Source organism: Exophiala oligosperma (genome assembly GCF_000835515.1).
Source record: "Exophiala oligosperma strain CBS 72588 unplaced genomic scaffold supercont1.1, whole genome shotgun sequence".
NCBI lineage: Eukaryota > Fungi > Ascomycota > Eurotiomycetes > Chaetothyriales > Herpotrichiellaceae > Exophiala > Exophiala oligosperma.
The window spans coordinates 2,798,466-2,822,994 of record NW_015622818.1 but is presented as its reverse complement, the minus strand read 5'-3'; the positions used below and the strand labels follow the sequence as shown (position 1 = coordinate 2,822,994).

The following is a 24,529-nucleotide window of genomic DNA, read 5'->3' as shown; positions in this document are numbered from 1 at the left end:
TCTACTGCATGACGCCGACGAGCACTGATTGTAGGTTTTCATGACTCGGCAGGAAAACGAAGGGTTTGCCCAAGAAGCCGTTACTAGGCGGCTCCGATAATTCACAGCTAGATCGATATCTGTATTCAACCGTGTCTAGCAGTTCAATGTACATGGTCATGTCCCGGGAACCGTCTGATCTTTTGTCCACGGAAGGAGAGTACGCACCAAGTAACGGCTCAAGTCACCCCTTCGGCATTTCATCAGCTTCAGCCGAGTTCAACCCCTTCACTAACAGCCATGCCACAGTCGCCGAACGCTTTGTAACGGCATCCTATGACACATGCTGCTACTGTCACCTGAATGTAGTCGGTCCTTCTCAGCCTCAAGAAGGGTCGAGACTTCGCACTTTGTACGGAAATGCGCGCGGTCTACCAGTCAAAGCACTGCAAACCATGCCTTCCTCCATCTCGCCAGCTCCTGATTCTTTCCTCAACGCTAGTTTCTGTCGTCCAGACTGGTTGTCTTCTTCTAACACACTCGACGAAACAGGGATCCTGCGCAGTGGTGGGATTTCCTTACCTTCGGCTTGTCAACCAGGGATTGGAAACGGAGTGTTTGACCACAACGGTGAGAATACTACGAGGATCTCACCTGCGAACAAATACCAGTCCATAGTAGATGACGCAGGGTATTGGAATCCTGTTCCTTCAGCTGATCTCGACATCCTTCGCGTAGGAATGGTACCTCTGAATGCGACTTCAGCACCATTGAGCAGACAAATTAGTACTGCCAATCCCTACCTTCATACTCTTGAAGTCAACGCAGGCACAGATCAAAGCCCATTCAGGTATCCAGAATACGAGAATGCTACACTTCCAACTCTTGACCTGGAGGGAGATGCGCCTGATGGGCTCGATTATACGCAGTTTGATGTCCAAACTTGCTCTTTGGGCAGCATGCCTACTCCAAACATCTTTTCAGAGGGCACTACCACAGCAGCACCTCCTTCAGCATCCGCTGCAAATCATTTGAGTGACAAGTCAAGCACCCAGCACTCAGTGTTGCTCCCAGCTTCTAACTTCCATCCTTCATCTCTTTATCCAGAATCCTACTTTCAACAGCTGTCAAGCGACAGTGTGCCGACTCAACAGTACCTTCCACAGTCTCAGCTCCGTGAGGACTTTCGCATGTTGGAATACCCGCCGTTGCCAGAGTTGGACGACTCTTCTTACCAAGAACTTCAACAGGTAGATTCCTCTTACCCTGAGCCCACCGATGATGTCCATCATCAATGGTATACGGAGGAGCAAGCTCGTGGCTATGAGATGCCCGAGGTCCAACCCTCTGTCCCCATTAACAACCACATGGTGAGATCAACCACAAGATCTGAGACCCATACATCAGCAACAAGCAGACAGGTCGGAACAAAAAGTGCGCAACGCGATACCTCCAAGGACGACCTTCTAGTCCGCCTTAAATCTCAAGGCATGTCATACAAACAAATCAAAGAGGTCGGTGGATTCGGTGAGGCTGAATCGACATTGCGTGGCCGCTACAGAGCCCTCACGAAACCAAAGGAAGCCCGCCTCCGAAAACCGGAGTGGGGAGATCGAGAGGTAACGTTCCCTTGACAGTCCTGTGGGCGTGATAGATTCTGACTGGCTTTGTGCAGATTGAACTGCTGTTTGAAGGGGTCTCCCAATGCTCGAAAGCAGACCCTCTCACCTCTTCCTTGCTGCAAGAACATGATGCAATCTCAATTGGACAATTTGTTAGTAAAGTCCCTTGGAAACAAGTTGCAGAGTATATGGAAAGAATGGGGACATACAGATATGGGAATGCCACAGTCAAGAAAAAATATCTCGAGACTTTGAAACTACGGGGGGCTGCAATGCACAACACGTTCAACAATCTCTAGGAATGAAGCACCGCAAGGATGAGCAGGCCATGTCTGCTTTTACGTCCTTGTAGCCATGCATCATGTCTGACTTTCGGGCTCCTCAACCCCGCTTGGTATGCTGGAGGCCCATCACACGTTATTGTTGCTGCTTGACAGGCGAAATACGTTGCTCCAATCTTGCGCGCCTTCTCACATGTTCTTATTGTTGCTGTTAGCATTTGTCTCGCTGGGCAGCACATTTTGAAGCTCAGACTTCGAAAGGAAAGCTTTGTTGACCGTGTCATGTTGTCACACCTATGACCTATATGCTGAGACTATCTAAAAGAGCATTATCGTCGACTTCATAGATCGATTGAGATGAAAGAATCTTCGACCAGCATAATTTTAATCATCATTTAATTGGTCACTTGTCAGTTGACGCTTATCCATCGCCAGCATTCGTTCAACGGTATTTGCCATCTTGTAATCTATATCCCTTCAATGCCTGCAAAAGCTTTATCCTGACAAGACAGGGTGATAGGGCTCCCTAGTAATGGACTCAAAAGCATCATTCAAGCTTAGCGTAGCCTTATGGCACCAGCCTTGTCCAGCCTCATCAGCCTCATTGGCCTGGTAAGGATGAATCATTTGAGGCCCCCCGCCGTTCCCATTTCTTACTACTCCAGCAGTCTGCCACATCTGGCATTTCTTGCCAACATCCCGTACTTCCCCGAGAGGAGTTTCGTGTGAATCCACCGACGATGTACGGATACCAGAGCGTTTTGCAGATCATACTCTTTGCATGGACTTAGCTGGTTCAAACCAACGATTATTCCCCATTACCCCTGACCCGAGCCCGCCGACCGAGAATGACGAGATCACCACACCTTGCGCACTCTGTCACCGCCGCTGTCGTCTCAAGTCCCATAGAGCTTGGGTGCTGGCACGAGCACGAGAGCCTCCGCGACCGGCGGCGGCTGACGCGACGAAGCAGAGCCTAGATAAAACAAGAGCCAAGCACCTTGAGGATCTCTACCAGCAGAATCCAGGTCACGACCTGGCATATACTAAATCCTACGCGTTCACTCGGGCTTTGCCATCGTCGGTACCTCATGGAGTCAATTCAGGCCGACTGGATGGTTTTCATGAACTTCCTATCCCCGGTGGCCAACGTCCAGAGTTACACCAGGCTGTCTACAATCGTATGTAACACTTTTGTACTTCTTACATCACCACCTTTCATTTTGACTCTTTGAGAGAATGAAAGTTCGCACTCACTGAATCCTCGCATATTTTGCCCACCACAGTGCTCAATTCCAAAATCGGCTCGGCTACAGCGTTTCCCTTACCGACTGGTCTGGCGGTCAATGACATAGGCGGTAGTATGATCATACCCGTCATGACAAACTCCACCTTGTGCCTCAGTGTCATCGCAGCCTGGAAAGGTGTTCAGGTCCTGACCAACCACGCTCCCGACTATCAATATCTGTACTACGAAGCACAAGCCCTGCAATCTCTCCGGAAACGACTGCTCAGTCAAGGACGTGGTGCACTCACGGACGAGGCCATCATGGCGTCGACGTTGTTGTGGGCGACCGCGACAATGTTCGCCCAGCCTGAAGCGTTGAGACGTCACGCGACCGGGGTTCGGTCAATCGTGACCGCCCGAGGTGGTCTCCATAAGCTCGGCTGTGGCAACGCGATACAACAATTGATCCTCTGGGCGGATTTCCTTACCGCCCAGTTTTTGGCCGAGGACGTCCTGTTCAAAGAGGTTGATGCCGAACCACTGCGTATTCCTCCTTCCCTACTCAGGGTGCACGAGTCCTTCAAGATCCCCGAAGCATTTGCTACTGTTTTGCGGCCAGAGACTCTCGACGCTGTCAAGGTTCTACGCCTGCTCCTAGTGTGTCACGACAAGGCCACCCGGACTGGACGTGTATCTGTTGCTGAATACAAAGCTCTGATGCAACTACTGAACCAGAGTACGATAAAAAGAATCCACTTGGAATTCAAACTAAAAGACTCTAAAAGTATTGACGAGTGTGTCGTGCTGGCCATGAACATGATGCGACTCACAGCCTTGTTCTACGCCGGACATCTGTTCGGTATAGTCACGAGGGTCATTGTACGTCTACGAGAAGCAATCGACCTCCAAGCCGGTCAGTTCAGATGGTTCCAGTGTCTCGACCTATGTATCTGGGCCTCCTTCGTCGGCTTGGTGAATGATTTCAAGACCCCCGAACGAAGCCGGTTTGCCGACCTTCTGGCGAGATTGCTGATGATCAAGTATGAGGCCGGATGGCCTGACTCCTGGCGAGCGGAAACTCTGGAGATGCTACGGTCTTTTCTGTGGTCTGAAGCCAGATTGACCGATCTATACGACGGTGCATGCCAGATGATTACCGCCAGAGTCGATCCGCGAGCGACATCGGAATCAGAATGAGATTGTAACAAGGTTTCAACTCCAGCATTAAAGCAGCTGACTAGGACATTTAGCCCCACGGACGTGCTCTGGGTTGCTCGTATAAAGGGAAGAACATCAACTACTTCAAGCATGATATTTGGAGTGAACTCTGTATGATCTCGGACAATGCTTTCCGGGTGGAATGTTCCGGCTGATATGGTGATCCCCCCTTACTTTCAGGATTCCAGTGACTGGAGGACATATATCTACTAATTCCATTGCTGATTGTAAACATGTAATCGTCTTCTCTCCTCGAGAATTCCCCTCAATAATACCTCATCTTCCTTGTCTCGACTTCCTGGGTCTAACTTCGTAATCGGCAATAGAGAGGTCGTTATAAGAACCGTTAAGTCCGATGACCGTCGTAAGAGAAGTCTCCGTGGCAATGTGGTCATCATCCTGTTGTTCACCTCCGACCGGGGATGTTATTCAGCCGACCATGCGGAGACTTTGTCTGAAATACTAGTACATTTCTCATCATATGATGTTGATGTTGAGTAGTTGCCAAAGATGTATATATATGTATATATCTTCACGGTGTTTGTCTGCCATCTTCTCCCCTCGCACTGACATATTCTCTACACCCAACCAACGACGCCTGGCCGAGAAAACATTCTTGAATCATGACATCGAGATCGAGATCGAAGTCAATTCTCCTTCGAGGTGGAATCGTCCTGACCCACACGCCGGACGACCGTGTGATTCCATTGTACGACACCGACGTCCTCGTGGTGGGAAACATCATATCTCGTATCGACAAGGATATCCAGGTGCCTCCCTCCTCCGAGGCCGACACGGAAACGGTGGATTGTCGCGGGAAAATCGTATCGCCTGGTTTCGTCGACACGCACCACCACCTGTGGCAGACGCAATTGAAAGGGAGACATGCCGACGAGGGTCTGGTGGCTTACATGGTGTCGGGTAACGTACCGTCGTCGTCTTTTCGCCTCTTCTCTTTCCCTTGGTGCTTCTGGAGAGGGACCGAAGATGAGACGACTCGCCGGGTGTCTGTTTGTCCAAATCCTGACTCGCTAACTTTGAAGACGTTTCATGGGTCTAGGTAATATGACTTCCTACGCTTATACACCTTCAGACGTATATTGGGGGCAATTGGCTGGTTGCCTAGAGGCCATCAACTGTGGAACTACCTTGGTCCTAGATCATTCACACGTGGTGTATACCCCCGAACATGGTACGTCGTTTGTATCTTGCCTTTTTCCTGTCTTTTCGACGCTTTCAACACTTCCCCCCCTCCCTCCTCCTCCCTTTTCGTGTGTGGTTTGGTCTCACCATCACTGACGAGACTCTTACTGTTTTTTTTTCTAGCAAACGCAGCAATCTCGGCTACCACCGACTCAGGCATCCGTTCCATCTTTGCTTATTCGGTTCCCATGAGGATGACCCTGTGGAATCAAACCGAGTGTGTGCCGACCGATGACCTTCTCCCGGATTGGGCAATGTCTCAACTCGGAGACTTGATAGAACAACATAATGGGAAGCGAAATGAGAATGCGACGGTGGAAATCGGGTTAGGATTCGACCTCTGGTTCCTACCCAAGGATATGGTACTGGGACTGTTGAATGACTTGGGGTCCAAGGGTCTCAGAATCGTCACGACACATGTCGGTCGAAATGCACTTCAAGGTAGGAAGAAAAAAGCAAAGCACACAAAAAATATCGGATACGTGATGAAAACTGACACGGTACCCAAAGGTTTTCAATCCATGATTCAGCTCTTTTCTTCCTATGACCTTCTTCGACCACCTTTTCCACCATCCGAGATGTACACAGAAACCGGTGATGCGAAACAACCATTTTTGTTATTGTCGCACTGCAATGGCGTGGAGGAAAAAGACCTCTCGCTAGTCGCTTCAACGGGGACTCCCATCTCCAGCACACCTGACACTGAGGCGCAAATGGGCATGGGTTGGCCCGTCGGACTGCACGGGATACTTAGAGATCGAAACCAGAACCGAGCACAAACACAACAACAGCCGACCAACACTTCTTTGGGAGTGGACTGCCACAGCAACAACCCTTCCAGCATCGTCCTACAGGCCCGCTCACTGCTTCAGCTCGCACGGCTCGAGAACAACAACCGCATCACCCCACGTGACGGCGGCCAGCTCAACTTCCCACGGGCAAACGTCCTTGGGTCGTCCGAGGAAGCGTACAACCTCATGACCATCCGCGGGGCGAGGTGTCTAGGGCTCGAAAGCGTGGTGGGCAGTATATCGCCGGGGAAGAAGGCGGACATGGTCGTCTTCGACGCCGCCAACAGCGTAGGTATGCTCGCGGCGGCAGAGCATGATCCGGTAACTGCGATTGTGCGATTCAGTGAGGCCGCCGATATAGATGCCGTGATCGTGAATGGTGTATTCAGAAAAAGACATGGCAAAATTGTGGATATAGAAGTGAGTGGTACTCTCGGAGATGAGAGACACAAGACGACAACTATGCCATGGTCGGCCATCGCTGGTGAGGTTCGCAAATCCCGAAAGGACATCCAGTCTCGTATTGACGGGTTCAGTGTGGAGCGTGGAAGAGATGTGTTGATGAATATGTTTCATGTGGATGAGTCCAAGTTGGTGGACGCTACTTAGACATATAGTACGAAGGACATGCCCAGGTCAGGGCCTGCGATGACACTTGGTGAAGTAAGACTTCTGTTGTGCAGCCAAAATCTGACCCGCGTCAACGGCCGAGATCAGATGTTGTATGATAGATCCACGACGCGGAGTGTAGAGTCGTCAAATTCGTCGCAGCCCTATATCATCATGGCTGGTATAGGAGGGTCATGCCATGTACATGCAGCTGCCACGGTCCTAACAGCTAGGCTGGATCTAGACTTGTTTTCGCGACAGCAATTGCTTTTGAGATGAAGTGTGACGGATGTGACGGCAGTATTGACCTAGAACAACCACTGAGAGCTGAGATGAGCGAGGTAAGCCTTGCATAGCTGACACCGGAGAACGGTAAGTCAGAACAGTCAGGTTTCTCAGGCAGTCCGAACGGCGGTGATTCCGATTATTCCGATCATAGATGATCACACCCAACGTACAGGAAAATGACGGTGTTGAATCTGTTCGATAAGAGAAGCCCTGGATAACTACACATGGTTGGAGTTGACGCCGAGCAGACTCTGAACCAAACAAGCAACCATGAGAACTGCATTGAATGCAGCCATAATATAGAATGGAGCTGTTAATGATACTTTATCAAACAGCAGGCCTCCCACTTTGGTTAAAATCAAGATTGCAAGGCCGCCGTATAGGGAGTAGACGCCAGCAACTGAGCCCTTAAGAGTCGACAAAGACGAGCTTTTGTTGTTTTGTCGACCGCTGGGTAGAAGCGGCTGTCCTTCGTTGGCTTCCGTGTTGTCCCCGTTTGCATCGACGATGGAAGTTCGTTTTGTCGTTCTTGGGTTTTCCAGGAGTACACCTGTGCTCAAGGTTCCCAAGCTGCAAACTATTGCTCCAATCTGACTGACTCCGATGAGGCTGACCGCGAAAAAGTCAACGAAGAGGGCAGCAGCTGTTGAGTTTCGCGGATGAAAGACATTGGCAAAAAGGGGGTAGCCCACGATACCAGATATTGAAGCGAACAGAAGCGGGATCTGCTTTCGAGATACTCTGGCGCACCAGTAACCGAAGAGAGGGGCGCATATCAGAGCTATCATTTGTGAGACACCCGTTAGCTCAGCGGCGACAACATAGGCACGGGGACATCTTTTCTTGATATCGGGAAGACCATTGGGATCATGTTCATTGCCATCAACATTGCATAATCCCGAGTTGTGAAAGGTAGCATTGACCAAAAGGGGGATGAAGAGTGAGATGGCGACCGAGGAAGCGCGAGCCACAAAACCTCCAAGGTAGCCAATGGCAATCTCTGAGCGTTCAAAGCCAACAATGATTGCCACTTTGAAGTTTTCCATCATCTGGCGGATGTCGCTGATGCTGGGTAGTCTGGACTTTCGTTGTTGATCATCACTGTCTTTGACTTGACTGGCTTCGACTTGAGTCTGTAGATTGCCAAGTCCAAACAAGCAACATAAGGCCAACACAAACGCCACAGCCGCAACAACATAGAAGCTGTATTTCAGTGCAGCCTTTTGTCCTACTCCAGCGTATTGAAACTTGGCTGGGAGAGGAAGGAAAAGGCCTAATGCGATCAGAGCACCAGTGCCTGCACCCATACCAACAAATCCTGCAATCTTGCTAGTAGAGGATGCCAGTTGAGAGTCTCCTTCGGACTTGTTACGGCCGTTCTGACGCTGAGATGCGCGAGAGAGGAAGCGCTCCGGAGTGATGGTCGATTCGGAAGCAATCGACGGACTTGAGATATGAGTAGTGTTGCCGAAGATCTGTATCACCCTGGAATGTCTCAGTTGGCCCGTCGGTTTGTTCGGAGAGCCAGCAACAGCAGGCAAAATAGCAGTGACCATTGTCGACGCCGCGGCACCCCCTAGGCTAAAAAGCAGCCGAGCTAGAAGAAGCTGAGGGTAGACGTTACGTGCCTGGACGAAGAGCGCTAAAGCTAGGCAAATGATCAAATATCCGACGACACATACCTAGAGGAAATTAGCAATGTGGTCTCGCCAGGCTTTAGACAAGAAGCCTCACAAATCGCAAACCCATGCGATCGGATAGGACACCCCATAACGGGCAGGCAACGAGGGCAACCAATTCGTCTGCAAAACCCAGGGTGCCGACTGCATCGCCAACTCCACGATCTTTTCCGATTAGGTCAGTGATGACGAATGAGACTTCCGAGTTCATGAAGACCAGGAACGCAATGGAGAATGGACAGACGCCCAGCAGATACGTAGCTACCTGCAGCTTCGTAGCCCCGAACATCATGATGCCGGTTGTCGCGGGCTTGTACGGCTCGGTACAGAGTATAACGGCAGGCTCGTTAGCACGGTCAAAGAGCCGAGTTCAAGTAAATCTCTCAATCATTTATAATAGGTGTATGGCAAAGAGGCATCATCTCGCTGTCGCTGATACTGTTGCTGTTGTCATCGACTTTCGGAGGTTGTTTCAATCGGCTGACCTCTAACCATACTAGGACTAGCTCAAGCTGGCTCTCTCTTAGCGCGGTCTGGGCGAATTTGGACAATTCACCGCCATCTTCTACGACTCGTCAAACCCATCAAACATTTGGAGTTGGGCTCACGACACATCTCCAGCCTCGCGCTGGACAAGTGTTTGCACCTAATACTGCTTCTGGATCGGGCCCATGGCCTGGTAGCCTGGACTGGAGGTCCAAGGCCAACACCATGACGGACTCGACCTATCCGAACGATGCTCACCTTGCTGGACTGGTTCAAGCCGCACCTGCTGCAGCGGATGAACACGCGGAAAGAGTTGTGTATGTTAAGTATGATGAAAGCTACAATCACTATGAGTCTATGTTGCCTCCGGAGGCCCTAGGCGATGCTCCTGATCCTGCGGCCGAGCCCAACAGCCTCAACCGTCGATATTCCGGTTCGGTCCTCTTTCGTGAACCACCCTCCAAGAGCAGGAGTCACAAATCTTCGTCGGCCAATGTCTTCGAATCCTTGGATCTTGCACCTGAAGATTTCCGACGCCTGCAGGTTGCTGCCAAGATATTCCTGTTCGACGAGGACCATCCTGAGCGCATGGAAGTAATTAGGCATAAGTCTTCCTCTGGGACAGCAGCAGATATAAGGCTGAGGTTATGGAAATGTGCGGAAAGTTTCCTGTCTGAACATGGAAATGGCGACAAATTCTTCGGACCTGGAGACGCTGAGCGGCCGCGGACATTGATCTGGCCCGAGCATGGCGAGACCATCATCAAGAACATGCTGCCTTTGATACGAAAATTGGTCACAAACGAACGGCAGCGCATTTACACGTATGCTACCAGACACAGGAGACAAAGACCAGCCCAGTATCAGACCACAGCACGGTTAATCCGCGAACAGAATGAGCGTACGATTTCTCAAATCGATGTGGCAATGCCTGACACTCAAACCCCGGAGCCGGCTAACATAGCGCCTATTGCCTCGGAGGATACTTCGAGGCCTGTGACTGGGTCTGAAACACTCTCCTGGGAGGTGGCCGAACCGTCATCGATAGTCCCAAACGACGATGCAATTGTAGCGACGAGTCCTTCTCAGCCGAGAACAGCGTTCAAGCAAACGATCGTCATCTACGTCAACGTGGTCTCAAACACCGGTGGTGCTCGTAGACGAGTGATTCCGCGTTTTGAGTTAACACCAGAGACTGCACCCAGTTTAGCAACACTGATGGACCAGGTCAGCCGGAGATATAGGGCTGCTACTGGTAACAGGGTTACACGCAAAGATCGCCGCCCGGTTGTTCAAGTCTGGCTGGCTGATGGCCTTGTAACAGTTCTCAACGATGGAGAGTGGATGGTTGCCTTGATAAATGCTGGTGTGGTTGACTGGATGGATAGTGAGGTCAGAGTTCTGGTCGAAATGTGAATACCCATGGCAGGCTATCACACAATCATGGGAAATTTCTTCTCAGTCCAGTTGGACCATGGATGCGCGGCCACCCAGGGTCCACAAACTAGAAGATGGCAGGTATCAGGTCGGCAGGCATCTGTCGTGCATTAAAGAACTACAGTTTTACCAAAGGGTCTGCTTACAAACCTCTGGCCTGCAGTATGTGTATGAAGCACAATGAATTGCATCACGCTCTTGCCCGATGCGCAGAAGCTATTTTGAACTCTTCCTTGGTTGTGAAATATCGTGAAGCGCCGACATCGCGTTGTTCCAGGAGTTTCTAGTAGGCCTACAAATACCACCAGTCAAAAAAGGCCCGATACAGAACTATCCTGGTGCTCAATGCTTTGTACATCTTGCAACCTATAGAACGTCACCAGAAGGTGGCCACAGCATTTCCAGGTCCTCGAAGATCCTCGAATTTCGGAGTTGCCTCGTACGTGAGAAGACAAATTCCAGGTGTACTCGGAGATAGGAGTTTCCTGTTTCCCTCCCACAGCTCCTACAACGCTCAACCTACCTTTGGCTTCTCAGACTTTTCGGAGTCTGGGAATTCTTTCTCTTGGTATTATCAGCAAAAGGAACCAGGAACGGTGTTTGGTGGGGAAGAACAGGGTTGGGCCCACCCTCGTTGATCCCCCTCGGTCGGTGCACCAGACTAGTGACCACCTGCATTATACGCATTCGGTTAGACCCTCCAAAAGAAGTGTTGCTTCTTGGGTGCCATCCAGCGTCACTGGCCCGTCGTCACAGCTGTACGCACGGAGTTGAATACGACGTCGGATACAACGATGAGAGAAGAGCAGATCTCTTCGGTGTGGCTCGATTGAGAGCTGCTGAGACTGATCAAACGTATATAAAAATGGACGGTCCACCGTCACTGGGGGAGAGTGTCCCCGAGATTCTTTGACAAGCCCTTTACACAGTTCTCCCTACAGTACGGGTCCTCAACTCGGGTATTCACGCCACTAATCTTTCGCCATAATTCCGTTCAAATCCTAAAATGTCTCTCTCCGGTAAAGTCACCCTCATCACGGGCGGTGGGAAAAACTTGGGTGCCGCGATTGCGAGCCTCTTCGCCGCCGAAGGAGCCCATCTGGCCTTGCACTACAACTCGGCATCGTCCAAGGATGCAACCGAATCCTTTGCGGACCAGATGTCGTCCAAACACAGCAACATCAAGGTGAAGACGTATCAGGGCGACCTCACCAAAGTCTCGAACGTCACGGCGCTCTTCGACGCCGTACAAAAGGACTTTGGCGGCAAGGTCGACATCGTCATCAACACCGTCGGGAAAGTGCTGAAGAAGCCTCTGGCCGAGATCTCGGAGAAGGAATACGACGAAATGTTCGCCGTCAACTCCAAATCCGCCTTCTTCATCACCCAAGAAGCCGCCAAACGCGTCAGTCAAGGTGGCAAGATCATCAACACGGTCACCAGTCTGCTGGCCGCCTACACACCGCTGTACTCGAGCTATCAGGGATCGAAAGCTCCGGTTGAGTATTTCACCAAAGGTTTGAGTAAAGAGTTGATGCCCAAGAGCATCAGCGTCAACGCTGTGGCCCCTGGACCCATGGTTAGTGTTCTCCTTTCCGCTCCCGTCAATTCGGTCGATATAAAACTAACAACCGACACAGGATACTCGTAAGCCATTCCTGAGCCAACCCCCGCCTTTGTCCAGACCCTTGACATATTTCCCATTCGTTTCCACTTCTACTCCCAAGGCATTTCCTCTGACCACCATATCTAGCCTTCTTCTATGGCCAGGAAACTCCCGAAGCAGTGGCATTCCACAAGTCCAATGCCATCGATGGACGATTGACTCTTGTGACCGATATTGCGCCCATCTACAAATTCCTTTGCACAGAAGGTGCATGGATCAATGGTATGTTTGAACGCCCTCGAACCTGATCTTTCCCATATGTGTTCGAATCTTGTAGCGCAAATTGAAAATCAATTGCTAACCTAGAATTACTCCGATGATAGGCCAAACCCTCTTTGCCAACGGAGGATACACGAGCCGTTAAGAGGTTGATCATTCATGCAGGAAAAGGTGCTCAACGAGACGATGAACCTGTCAGGATTTCTCAGCCAGCCTTTAGATTCAACCCTGTTGTTCGGGGGCATCGACTCTAGCATGGACGATATTCGTTGGGGTTTTGGATGCATATGCGGCAATTCTCCTTGAGAAACACTTGGTGATTTTGCCTGACCTCGAACCATTCTAGTTGATATTTTTCTGTGAGGGAATGCGATCCATGTTTTACATACCATGTACTCTGTGATTTTCCTCCTTATGTGAAAGGAAAATTGTTTTTAAATCAACTCGATTCGAGATTCTCTGGTAAATATTGCTGACGAGGGGCCAAGACAAAAAAGTCTTGACCGGGAGATACTTACGTAACCAAAGGCTTCAAGCCACTTTTCGCGAATCTTCGGATCTAGAGATGACTTCATCCGTGAAACGAAACAACAGAAAAGATCGTCTGTGCTACTGTAGCTAGAAACCACATCCATCACTGTTACTGTCACCGTCCGTGATCTTTTTTTTGGTCAATGCCAGTCATGTTCGTTACGAGTACAGTATGACTCGTCCCATTTTGGAGTTTGTCAACATTCCACTGGTCAATGGATTCCCACCGTCCCACGTAAGGCGACAAGTCAGGTCTCACGCCGCCAAAGCCGGTGGAGGTTCTTCAGGAGGCGGAGATGACGGGAATCTGGAGAACAACGACCGCAACAATGACAGCAAGAAACACACGTCGTCGTCATCGTCCTCTCCTTCTTCTTCGCACAAGGCGGCCGCAAAGAGACGCAAACGATACCGTCACACCCTCAACTGGACCTTTCAGGTCACCACGACACAGACAACCGTCGAAGAGGTTGAGACGGAGCCAGAACTAGAGACAACAGAGTCGACCACCACACCAGAATCTTCACAACACTTTCGAGCTCGACGACAAAAGGGTCGTTCTGCAGCGCGTCGCCGATGCCATCCTCATCCTACTCCTCCTTCCAGTTCTTCCTTTTTGTCGGGAACGGCGGCGCTGATTCCGGCGTCAAAGTCACCGGTTTACCACGAACCTTTTGTCCCCGTCGTCCTCCAACATTACCTCCAACACCTGGCGGTGGCGATCCCCGAGGTCGACGGGGACGGTAACACGGCACTTTTGAAGACTCGGTGGTTCCCCATGGTGATCCACTCGCCCCTGTTGTTCCAGGTGATCGTGTTGTTTTCGGCTTCCCACTACGCGGCTCAACGGGAAGACGTCGCGTTCGCCCCGACCATCCTACTCCTCAAGCAGCGGGCCCTGGCCGGCATCGGCGCCCACGTCGCCGCGTCGTCGTCCGAGGGTGGAACGGGCACGGCGGTGGTGCGAGACGAACTCATCGCCGCCACGGCCAAGATGGCCAGCTACGAGGCCATCTGGGGAGACGAACACTCCTACCACTGCCACATGGGCGGCGTGGAGGAGATGTTGAAAGCACGCGGCGGCGGCCTGGCCAGCTTGGGTCTCGACGGCTTTCTCGCCCGTCTCTTGTTGTTCATCGACACGAACTCGGCCTTTCTCTTGAATACCTATCTCCACCTACGGGATTCCTCGTTCCCCAGAGGCGAACCCTTTGTATTACCAAACCTAAGTCGTTTTATCGGAGAGATCTAAAAATAGGTTGAGAGAGATCTCGCATTGTTCCCCAGGCCACCACTTCTGTCAAAATCAAAAGGAAAATAGAAACTCGATGCGCGATGGCACTCTTTCTATCACATTGTTAGAGACAGGGTTGCGTCTGTGGATTCAACTTGACAAGATGGTCACACTACAGGCACACTTGTAACATATTTGGGTTCTGTAACATAACAAGGGACAGCGAATCTGGGATTTGCGCCCCATCATATTACACTGTAAAATAGACACATGAACATTCAATTCGGATTTGGTTTCGAAAGCGTATCTCGGAAGGGCTCTTTTGTATACGCAATGATGCATCACTACCTAGTCAAGAGTTCTCATCTATGGTTCAGGTACTCTTTTCAAATAGAATGACAACTTGCGAGGACCCGACCTTGGTCTCATAAACGTTCGCAGACAAAACCTGCTTTCAAGCATGTCCTCCTGCCTTGGCCGCGCGTTCAGCCCACTGGTCCTTGGGCGATTTGAGGTCGACCGACGGCGGCACACGAGGGTCCGGGTTCCATGGCAAAAAGTCCGATTCCCCAACCATCCACCTGAACATCTCGCTTTGCATCATCTGCACAACTGGGGCGAACTCGGGCTCGGCCGCCACGTTGTGCATCTCCTTGGGGTCCTTGGTCCGGTGGTAAAGTTCCGCCGGCTCGTACAGACGGTATATGTACGTCCATTCGTGGTTCCGCATGCTGACGGCCTTGCCGACGATACGGGTGTCCTCATGCTGTAGAGCGCCCTTGAGGTCGTAAGGATACGGACCTTGTTCGAGCAAAGGTTCCTCGCTCATCAGGAATCCTCCCTCCGTGAACGCGTACCTCTTGTGCTGGGTGGCGCCTTGCGTCAACACCGGAACCAGACTCTTACCACTGTGTGGGAAATGTTCTCCTATCCCAGACATTTCTAGCACCGTCGGCACCAGGTCGACCATTTCGGCCATGACGTTCGACACCTTTCCTTCAGGCAGACCTCCACCGGCCACAATCAGAGGCTCGTGTGTGAGAGTGTCTGACAAGCCGGACGGCCACTTCTCGATCAGTCCGTAGTCGCCCAGGTACTCGCCGTGGTCCGTGAAGAACATGGTCACCGTGTCCTTCCATAACCCTAGCCGATCGATCTTGCTGATTAGCTTGCCGAATTGGTCGTCCAGCCGGGTGATCATCCCGTAGTACGTGGCTTTGATTTCGGCCCAGATTTCAGGCGTCGCCCTTGACGTCCCGTACCGCGCACGAATCTTTTGCATGTACAGAGGCTCATAGCCCGTCTTTTCCTCTGTGGGGGCGATCGGGTCCACCTTGGAACGGTCGTACATGGAGAAGTACGGCTCCTCCACTTGGAACGGACAGTGGGGGAATATCAGAGGCATGAAGAGGCACCACGGTTTGTCGGACGGAGGACATTCTAGCCACTTCAGGGCCGACTTGACACAAGCGTCGTCATAGTCGAGCGCTTCGTGGGCGTTCCGTAGTCCCTTGTAAAAGAGTCGACCCCAGATACTCTCATCTGCCTCGGACTTTGCAGTCTTACCTCCAGCGAACCGGGGAGAGAATTCGGGCGTTTCCAAAAAGCCATACTCGTCCACGCTCAACTCGGTCACCGAGGGAGCGAATGTGTCACCTCGGGGAGCGAGGCACGCGACGTGGTAGCCATTCTCTTTGAGGCTGCGAAAGACGTTGGGCTCCCACGGTTTGATGAGGTTGGTCATACTTCGATGACCGCTGGTATGCGGATACGCACCGGTGAACATGCTGCACCGTGATTGAGAACATACGGACGCCTGCACAAAACAATTGGCGAAGAGAGTCCCTCTGGCTGCGAAGGCGTCGATGTTGGGTGTCCGAATGATGTTGCCTTCCTCCCCGGTGCAGTGTAAAGAGTCATATCTCAATTGATCTGGCATGAAGATGACATAGTTTGGTTTGTCGCCTCCGTTCTTGGACTGTATCGCCAGGGGTAGCGGTTTGCTGGGGTATGATAAGGCCATCTTGGAAGAGTGGTCAACAGGCGACAGGTTCTTCCACACTATGCAACTGCTCGACTCTGCGATGACTGTGCATAAAACAAAGTCTCGACGAGGCCACAGAAATAGGACGCGGACGACAAGGTGAAAGGCTTGTAAGGTGTGACTCTGAAGCCGAGTGCTGGGGTTTTTTGTAGTGTCTGCGGAAAAGCTTCAAGCACAACAAGAGAAGCAAAAGGCGCTCACTCTTGCCCCATCTCCGTATGGTGAGCCGTGAGCCGGTACTCATCAAAGTGCCAGAACCAGGGCAAAGGTTGCTCCAGGTCAATTCTTTCACCCCCACATCATGATCTTGCGAATGATCAACCCCCGGAAAAAAGGGGTCTCATCCGACAGCGTTGAGCGACACCCGTGCCGACTCCCGTCCCCGAGTTCCAGATGCATCATAACCTGACGGCTTATATACCTGAGGATGGCGTATCGACCAAGACCCTAAAATTCTGTACCGTTGGTGCAGGGCTCAGTAGCTAAGCATATACCAAGCACATTCCAGAAACCAGTGCTGATATCATTTTCAGCCGCACAACATGGCACCCCAAAAGAGACCGAATTTTTTGGTCATCGTGGCCGATGACTTGGGATTCAGCGACACCTCACCCTTTGGGGGGGAGATAGACACGCCCAACCTGATGAAGATAGCCATGGAGGGCTTGCGCCTGACGGATTTCCACACGGCCGCATCATGCTCGCCGACCAGGGCCATGCTTCTCTCCGGCACAGACGCTCACATTGCCGGCCTTGGAGCCATGGCAGAACGGATGAAGAGGTTCCCTCACATCTTTGCCGACAAGCCTGGCTACGAAGGCTACCTCAACTACCGGGTTGCAGCCATGCCCGAGATCCTTCAGGACAACGGCTATCACACCGTCATGTCGGGGAAGTGGCACCTTGGCTTGACGAAAGAGACCGCGCCCTGCTCCCGGGGCTTCACCAAGGTCCTTTCGACGCTTCCAGGCGCAGGTAACCATTTCAACCACGAGCCTCAACTTTACGACACCACCGAGAAGCCTCGCGCATTGTTGAAAGGTAACAAAGGTCTCTGGATGGAGAATGACCAGTTCATTGACGGCGAGACCGATCTGCCAAAGGATTTTTACTCTTCTAATACTTTCACTGATTATTTCCTTAAATACATGCGCGAACGGACGGATGAGGAAAAGGAAAAACCCTTCTTTGGCTACCTCGCGTTCACTGCTCCACACTGGCCCCTACAGGCTCCTCCTGAAATAGTCAAGAAATACAAGGGCTGGTACGATGACGGTCCCATGGGCTTGCGCAACCGTCGACTCAAATCCATGATAGAGAAGGCGATTGTGCCCAACGACGTCGAACCTGCACCACTTCACACGCTAGGGTCAAAGCCATGGGATGAATTCACAAAGGAGGAACAAGCCAAGTCTTCCCGCGCCATGGAGATATTTGCCGCCATGGTAGACCTCATCGATGTCAACGTTGGACGTGTTATCGACTATTTGAGGTCGACCGACGAACTTGACAACACTCTTATTGCTTTCATGTCTGACAATGGAGCCGAGGGAAATATACTGGAAGCCATTCCAATTCTTGCGGGCGCAACGTTGAAAGATGTTATCGAGAAGTATTATGATAATTCTTTCGAAAATATGGGCAATCATAACTCTTTTGTCTGGTATGGACCTCAATGGGCCGGTGCTTCAACTGCACCAGCTCGAGCGGCAAAATCTTTCACCACAGAAGGAGGTATTCGGTGTCCGTGTATTGTGAGATACCCCAGTGGAATTCCACAGCAACGGGCTGGAACTATCGACAATACCTTCACCACGGTCATGGACCTCTTACCGACATTTTTAGATCTTGCCGGGGTTCAGCATCCGGCTCCCACTTTCCGTGGCCGCGAAGTCGCTCCCCTCCGAGGGAAGAGTTGGCTGCCGTTGTTGTCGGCCAGCAAATCAGACTCGGTATCAATATACAGTGGCGAGAATGACATTGTCGGATGGGAACAGCTTGGAATTGCAGCGGTCCGAGTAGGGGAGTGGAAAGCTCTGTTCCTTCCGCCACCACGGGGTCCCGGTAAGTGGGAGTTGTACCACGTAAGCGAGGACTTGGGAGAGGTGCATGATCTGGCGGAGAAGGAGCCCAAAAAACTCGCGGAGATGATTGCACATTACGAGACATACTATCAGGAAACTGGCATGTTCGATGCCTACGAGATGTTCCAGAGTGAGCTGGCTAAGGTCGGCCAAAAAGGAAAGGCATGGTGAGTCGAGAGCTATTTAGAAGCTTTTGAGATATCTTGGACTTGGACGGATTTCACCTTCAATGAATGTATAGAATCAAAAACTTCTTTCCCGAGGATACAGTACCTGGGGGAATAGATGCAGGTTGGTATCTGTAGTACCAGAGGACCGGTAAACGAGAGCCTCCTCCCCCAGCAAAGAGGGGATCTTGGAGGTTACTCCCGGAAAGCACATCGTAGGAGACTTGCCCTTACTAAGTGACAGAGCAACTCTTCTCCCTCATGCATTATTTTTACCTGGTTCTTGTTTAAACCTGACAATGCACGGCATTCTCGCTTCGAATAGACGGCAGACCTGAACATGTATCACCTGTTCTGCTGGTCATGCCGTCGTTGCCATTAGGGAGGATAATTCTATTTGAACGACGGCTTCTTGCTCTCGGGGGTCTCCTCAGTCTCCCTGGTTTCTCTGGTCAAGCCCCCTGACGCGTTCCGAATATGTAGTTCTAATGACCAGAACTCGATGCCCCTAGGAGTGCCGGCTACGAAGCATTTCTAACACGAGCCAATTGCTGGTAAGGGTCTAAGTCATCTGTATGAACTGAACAGTGGGGGAGTAGAGAGAAAAGATGCACGAGACTCAACCTCTCTACGAATCCTCGCTCTGGATTTCTGTCGTTCCTCAATCGTAGGCTTTAGTCGCCTTCAACATTGGTTCCGGTGTGCAGCATGGGTATCATTCTGGTCATATTTGGCCAAAAGGACGTATCCGACATGATTGCCGTCTGCGTTTGCCAGGCGTACACTATGAATGTGGGAAGCAGATATGGGGTCTTTGATGAGTTCATGGTTCTGTCAACCTGTTCCACAGCTTGCTCGCTTGTTCTCTTGCTCAGGGATGCGAACTTGGCGAGCACGACCGACTCCCGATCTTCACGACCCCCTTTTGGCCAGTGCGATTCCACGTACGCCGGTGAATAGGCGCAAAGGAAGGTAGTTACAGAACCTGAAAGGACGGAATGGTTGGCCAGCCTTTGCAACGGTCCAGGATGCCTTCTGAAGCATTCCTCTAGAGGTACGATCTGGCCGACTCCCGGCCCAGTATGGCGGGAGTCGGCAATGAGACCATCTGATGGAAATTTCGCGCCATCGTGATTGACTGACACTAGACAGCAAAACGCGGGAAGGGAATTCGTTAACTGGGGCCCCACGAATGCCTACGGGGTCCAGCGAGATATAATAACTTCACTCTCCTCGGGACATCAGATGCTGGATGCTCAACCCCTCCAATACCTACCTCCATTACCCATTCACCTTCATTGATCATGGCACAGCTCAAAGATCTCGCCAAACTGCGCAGTCTACACTGGCGACTCCTCGTGGCCTTGTTCGTCATCAATGTCAGCGTCTTCAGTTTTGGATTCGACAATTCCGTCTACTCGACCACCCAAGCCATGGATAGTACGTATCTGTCGCCCCCATCTACCTCTCGCCAGAGCCCACTCTGACTGTACCTGTGCTAGGTTTCCAAAAGCAATTCGGGTCATACAATCACAAAACCCACAAGTATAGCTACTCGGCCAGAAACCTGGCCCTCCTCAATTCGTTGGGGCTTCCGGCCAAAGTAGTCGGAGCCTTTGTCGGATATCTCGTGGCAGAGAAACTGGGCCGCCGCATCTCCTACATCGCCATGCAGTTTGTGGTAATCACAGGCATTAGCGTCAGCTTCACCGCGAAGACCTATGGACAGATCCTGGCTGGCCGCATGATTGTTCAGTGCATGGTGGGTTGGGACAATTTCCTCGCGCCCATGTACATTGCCGAGATCGTGCCGCCACAGGTCAGGGGTGCCATGGTCGTGACCTATGTTTTCAGCCACGTATTCGGAAGTCTCATCTGCTCCCTCATCGCCAACACCACCAAGACTTATCCGGGGAATGCATCCTGGCAGGACCCCTTGATTGCCTGCTATGCCTTTCCAGCCTTTACCCTGGTGTTCTGCTGGCTGATTCCTGAGAGCCCTCGTTGGTTGGTTCGCAGGGGCAAGAAGGCCGCCGCCGTCAAGTGGCTCACTACGTTGAACGGAACTCCAGAAGGATACGACCCCGAACGGGAAGCAACTCTGCTCCAAGCGGCCATCGAGAGAGACAATGAGCTCCACGGTCGGTGGATTGATCTTGTCAGAGGCTCCAACACGGTAAGACTCGAGCCCTCCTCCTCCTTGTGTCCGTTATTCTGTTTCTTCTTCTTCGTTACTCCCTTTCTGGTTGCTTCTTTTAAGGTGAAGGCGCTGACATAAACCGCCCAGCGTCGGACGATGATTGCCATCCTTACCGGTGCCTTCAACCAATTGACCGGCCAAAGCTTCGTGTCACAGTACGGAACTCTCTTCGTGAAGAGCTTCAACCGGTTGGATCCGTTCGTCTACACTGTGATCTCCAATTCCATTGCGGTTGCTGGCCCGATTGTGGTCTTTTCCTGCGTCGATAGTGTTGGCCGCCGGCCCATCTATCTCGTGGCGGGCACCCTCATGACCGCACTCCTCCTCACCATAGGAGGGCTCGGAAGCACCCACGTCAACGGCACGCGGGCGGACGGCATCATCGGCTGCGCCGCCCCTTATGGGTTCTTCTACATCATGTCCTTTGGTAGCATTTCGGCCGTGACGGGAGCCGAGGTCCCTCACATGCGTCTGCGAGACAAAACGTCGTTCGTGACCTACTTTGTCCGCTTCGTGTGCGACTTTCTCGTGACCTACACCTACCCATACCTCTTTCAGAAGCAACACGCCGACCTGGGTGCCCAGGTGGGCTTCATCTACGGCGCCTTTGGCGTGCTTGGTATCGTCTGGGGGTATTTCTGCCTGCCAGAATTGACGGGCCGCTCGCTGGAGGAGATCAACGAGATGTTCGAGGAACGCGTTCCCCTCAGGAAGTTCAAGAGCTGGGTAAGCTCCAACCCACAGAGTATCGGTGCCATGGTCACCGAGATGGAAAGACACCCGGAGCATGCGCAAGATATGGGTGTCCTGGACTCGAAGGCAATCGAACCACAGCATGTGGAGATGCTCTCCGACAAAGACAGGGTGTAGTCCTCTTCTTGACTCGAAAGAGGTTTATCTGTACCTGGTCGGACGTGCACTCTCTTCGATGGCGTGGTGCCAAAACTTTATATACAGCATATCATCAGTATCTTGCAATATATCTAACGACGGTGGACGGATGTGCCATCATTGGAGGCATCAGCCTTGTCATTGTTATCCTCTTGGGAAGTAACATGAGCATCGTTACCACTTTGTATGGCATGCATAGATTCTGTTATAGAGTATACTGTCACTCTGTACTGCCTTTTGGAACTGCCTTTGACTGACTATATCTGTCTCCCCTATCGACCATCACCCTCGATAGCGTAAGCCATGGCCGAATCGAAATAGGGGATCCCTCGTGCTGTACGGTGCGTCGGATGGACTTTCAACCACGGCGGCCATGGAACTCGGCAGATCGAACGGCAGACGCCCTTCGGGACCAGACCCGTCCAGGCCAAAGACGACATCCAAGAACGCCGCCGTGTTGCTTCCGTAGCTGACCAAGAGCGCCGAAGCTTGGGTTGCGATATCGCTTAGGACGGCCGGACGGTCGAGATGGACGTCGACGATGCTGACAGGTACTTGGTTGTATATCTCGCGCTGCCGTGATTTTTCTCCCGTGTTGAATTCCAGCGATCCGGCGTGGAACCTGGCTTCGAAACCTCCTGGCCTCGGCTCGTACGGACACATCAGACGCATCAGGGCGATGTCAGCCTCAGCCGGGGTCGAGACGACCTGGACAGCCGCCGACTGACAACATCTTGCCTTGAACGATCCCGGGTCGACATTCTCCAAGTAAATCTTCTTTCCGGCCAAGTCGGGCAACCGTAGCGGTAGGACGTATGCACCGTCGTCTCTCTCGTGGCAACCGTTGACGAGAAGCGTGTAGCTCCGGCGCTGGGAGGCGTCGGCCTCGCGCACGAAATCTGGATGGCCGACGATCTGCGCCGCCGCGTCGACGTCGACAAAAGGGTTGTCAAACAGGCCCAGTTCAAACTTCTCAGCCAACAGTTTTGCCACGGATCGGTCGACGCGGGACTCGTCCACGAGACCCTTCTGGACCGCCTCGACCACCAGCTCCGGTCGCGACTCGCCGCCAAACTGGTCGCATCCCGCATCGAGGATCTTGACCACCCTCTCTAGTTCGCCGAGCTCCTCACATCCCCAGGCCCGTGCCGGCATGTCCTGACCCAGGATGACCGCGTCGGTGATCAAACCCCAGTCTGTCAGGACGATGCCTTCGTACCCCAACCCCTCCCGCAAGAGGTTTGTTACGATGCCCTTGTTGAATCCGAAACCCACCTCTTCCTCTCCGAAGTCATCACCCGTCAGACCCACGGGTTTGCTGTAGTAGGGCATGATCTGGCGAGTGCCGGCCTCGATCGCCTTGCGGAACGGACGGAGGTGGTACTCGAATTGGTCGGCCGGGTAGATTTGTTCTTTGCCGTAGACAAAGTGAGCGTCCTCTCCGTCCTTTTGTGGTCCTGCCCCGGGGAAATGTTTCGTGACACAGCTCACGCTGTCACGGCCGATCCTCCCGTCGGCACTATTTTGAAACCCTCGCAGTAGTGCCTGGACCAGTTTACCGGAAAGGTCGGCGTCTTCTCCAAACCCACCATTGATGCGAGCCCAGCGGTATTCCGTGGCCAGGTCGATTTGTGGTGACAAGGCGCAACGAATCCCCAAAGCCACATACTCTCGGCGAGCTATATCCCCAAACTTTTCCACCAGTCTCTCATCGCGCAGAGCCGCAAGTCCCAACATCTCGGTCCACTGGGACAGTGTACCGGCGTTGAAGCTGGTTCCGATATTTTCGGCAAAGTGGTTTCTTGGATCCGTGGACATGGTTATTGGAATCCCCAGTCTCGTCTTGGTTAAAGCAAAAGATTGGAGATCGTTATACCATTTCGCCGTCTCGCGGGCGTCCGTCACGGGTCCGAGAAGGTTAAAATGGCTCATGTTCAAGTCCTTGATGTTGCTTTCCGCCGTTGGCATCACCCTCTTGGTCCCCTGGGCGTTTGCATCGTTGAACATCAACACCTTGTCGTGGAACATTTGTCCGGCCTTCTCCTCCAACGTCATGCGTGACAAAAGATCGGCCACCCGTTCGGACACTGGAACATCGATGTCTTTGTATTTTGGGGTCACATTTTCCTCCGTTAGGGTGGCATCGCCGAATACCTTACCAGACTCACTCTTGGAGGATGATGCCATCATACACCTGCTGATATTTGTGATATTTGTGATACTCTTGAATCCTTGAAGAGGGTCTCGACATTGGATGTCTTGACTGTGCAGGAGAGTATCCTTGATGAGAAAAAGAAAGTTGGTTTAGAACGTTCTATTATTGGTTCACTGAGCACGGAACGACGCCACATGGGTTTTTAGATGGTTGAGTGTGGGAGGTAATCATAAGGAAAAATTGTATCCACAACCGACATCCGCCCTCGCTCGGAACGGCATTTGAAGTCCACACTATAGTACCCGTTCTATACCTATTCACCTGGGGTACTTGGACCATCAAAAAGACGTCTCACATGTAGTCCACGCTGTATGAGCCGAGTCGTACTTCAATGATGCCTTTAGTAGGTATCTCTCAGACTCTCTGGGTTTGTTCTTTCGTAGATCCATACGCATTAAGGTGGTCTTTTTCTTCGATGGGGGTACTCATAAATCATTTCGCAGGCCCAACAAAGGTA

The 24,529-nt window shown here is 51.9% G+C and overlaps 7 protein-coding genes across 8 annotated transcripts; 5 read left to right on the top strand and 2 right to left on the bottom strand.

The window, feature by feature from the left end:
* Positions 1-2,616: 2,616 nt before the first annotated feature.
* On the top strand, positions 2,617-4,570 carry PV06_00979 (uncharacterized protein). The gene is made up of 2 exons (XM_016401549.1): positions 2,617-3,063; positions 3,169-4,570. Exons 1-2 carry the CDS (start codon positions 2,664-2,666, stop codon positions 4,305-4,307), a joined length of 1,539 nt encoding a protein of 512 aa, XP_016268602.1. The 5' UTR covers positions 2,617-2,663; the 3' UTR covers positions 4,308-4,570.
* Positions 4,571-4,901: 331 nt separating this feature from the next.
* On the top strand, positions 4,902-7,050 carry PV06_00978. Of its 2 annotated transcripts, XM_016401548.1 has the most exons (3): positions 4,902-5,520; positions 5,655-5,972; positions 6,042-7,050. In XM_016401548.1, the coding sequence occupies exons 1-3, from the start codon at positions 5,379-5,381 to the stop codon at positions 6,929-6,931; spliced, it is 1,350 nt and encodes a 449-aa protein (XP_016268601.1). In that variant the 5' UTR covers positions 4,902-5,378; the 3' UTR covers positions 6,932-7,050. The 2 variants fall into 2 exon arrangements, with proteins under 2 accessions (XP_016268601.1, XP_016268600.1); XM_016401547.1 differs by having other exon boundaries at positions 5,655-7,050.
* On the bottom strand, positions 5,590-9,319 carry PV06_00977 (uncharacterized protein). Its single transcript, XM_016401546.1, has 2 exons — positions 8,954-9,319; positions 5,590-8,901 (listed from the first exon to the last, which is right to left on the bottom strand). The coding sequence occupies exons 1-2, from the start codon at positions 9,188-9,190 to the stop codon at positions 7,438-7,440; spliced, it is 1,701 nt and encodes a 566-aa protein (XP_016268599.1). The 5' UTR covers positions 9,191-9,319; the 3' UTR covers positions 5,590-7,437.
* A 167-nt stretch (positions 9,320-9,486) lies between these two features.
* Positions 9,487-11,039, top strand: PV06_00976 (uncharacterized protein). The gene has a single exon (XM_016401545.1). The coding sequence runs from the start codon at positions 9,610-9,612 to the stop codon at positions 10,798-10,800; it is 1,191 nt and encodes a 396-aa protein (XP_016268598.1). The 5' UTR covers positions 9,487-9,609; the 3' UTR covers positions 10,801-11,039.
* Positions 11,040-11,742: 703 nt separating this feature from the next.
* Positions 11,743-13,227, top strand: PV06_00975 (uncharacterized protein). The gene is made up of 4 exons (XM_016401544.1): positions 11,743-12,400; positions 12,462-12,468; positions 12,575-12,709; positions 12,811-13,227. Exons 1-4 carry the CDS (start codon positions 11,828-11,830, stop codon positions 12,849-12,851), a joined length of 756 nt encoding a protein of 251 aa, XP_016268597.1. The 5' UTR covers positions 11,743-11,827; the 3' UTR covers positions 12,852-13,227.
* A 73-nt stretch (positions 13,228-13,300) lies between these two features.
* PV06_00974 (uncharacterized protein) lies at positions 13,301-14,872 on the top strand. Its single transcript, XM_016401543.1, has one exon. The coding sequence runs from the start codon at positions 13,410-13,412 to the stop codon at positions 14,487-14,489; it is 1,080 nt and encodes a 359-aa protein (XP_016268596.1). The 5' UTR covers positions 13,301-13,409; the 3' UTR covers positions 14,490-14,872.
* Positions 14,873-22,139: 7,267 nt separating this feature from the next.
* PV06_00973 (uncharacterized protein) lies at positions 22,140-24,044 on the bottom strand (the record flags this gene model as incomplete). Its single annotated transcript, XM_016401542.1, has 1 exon — positions 22,140-24,044. The coding sequence occupies one exon, from the start codon at positions 24,042-24,044 to the stop codon at positions 22,140-22,142; it is 1,905 nt and encodes a 634-aa protein (XP_016268595.1).
* Between the last annotated feature and the right edge of the window lie 485 nt (positions 24,045-24,529).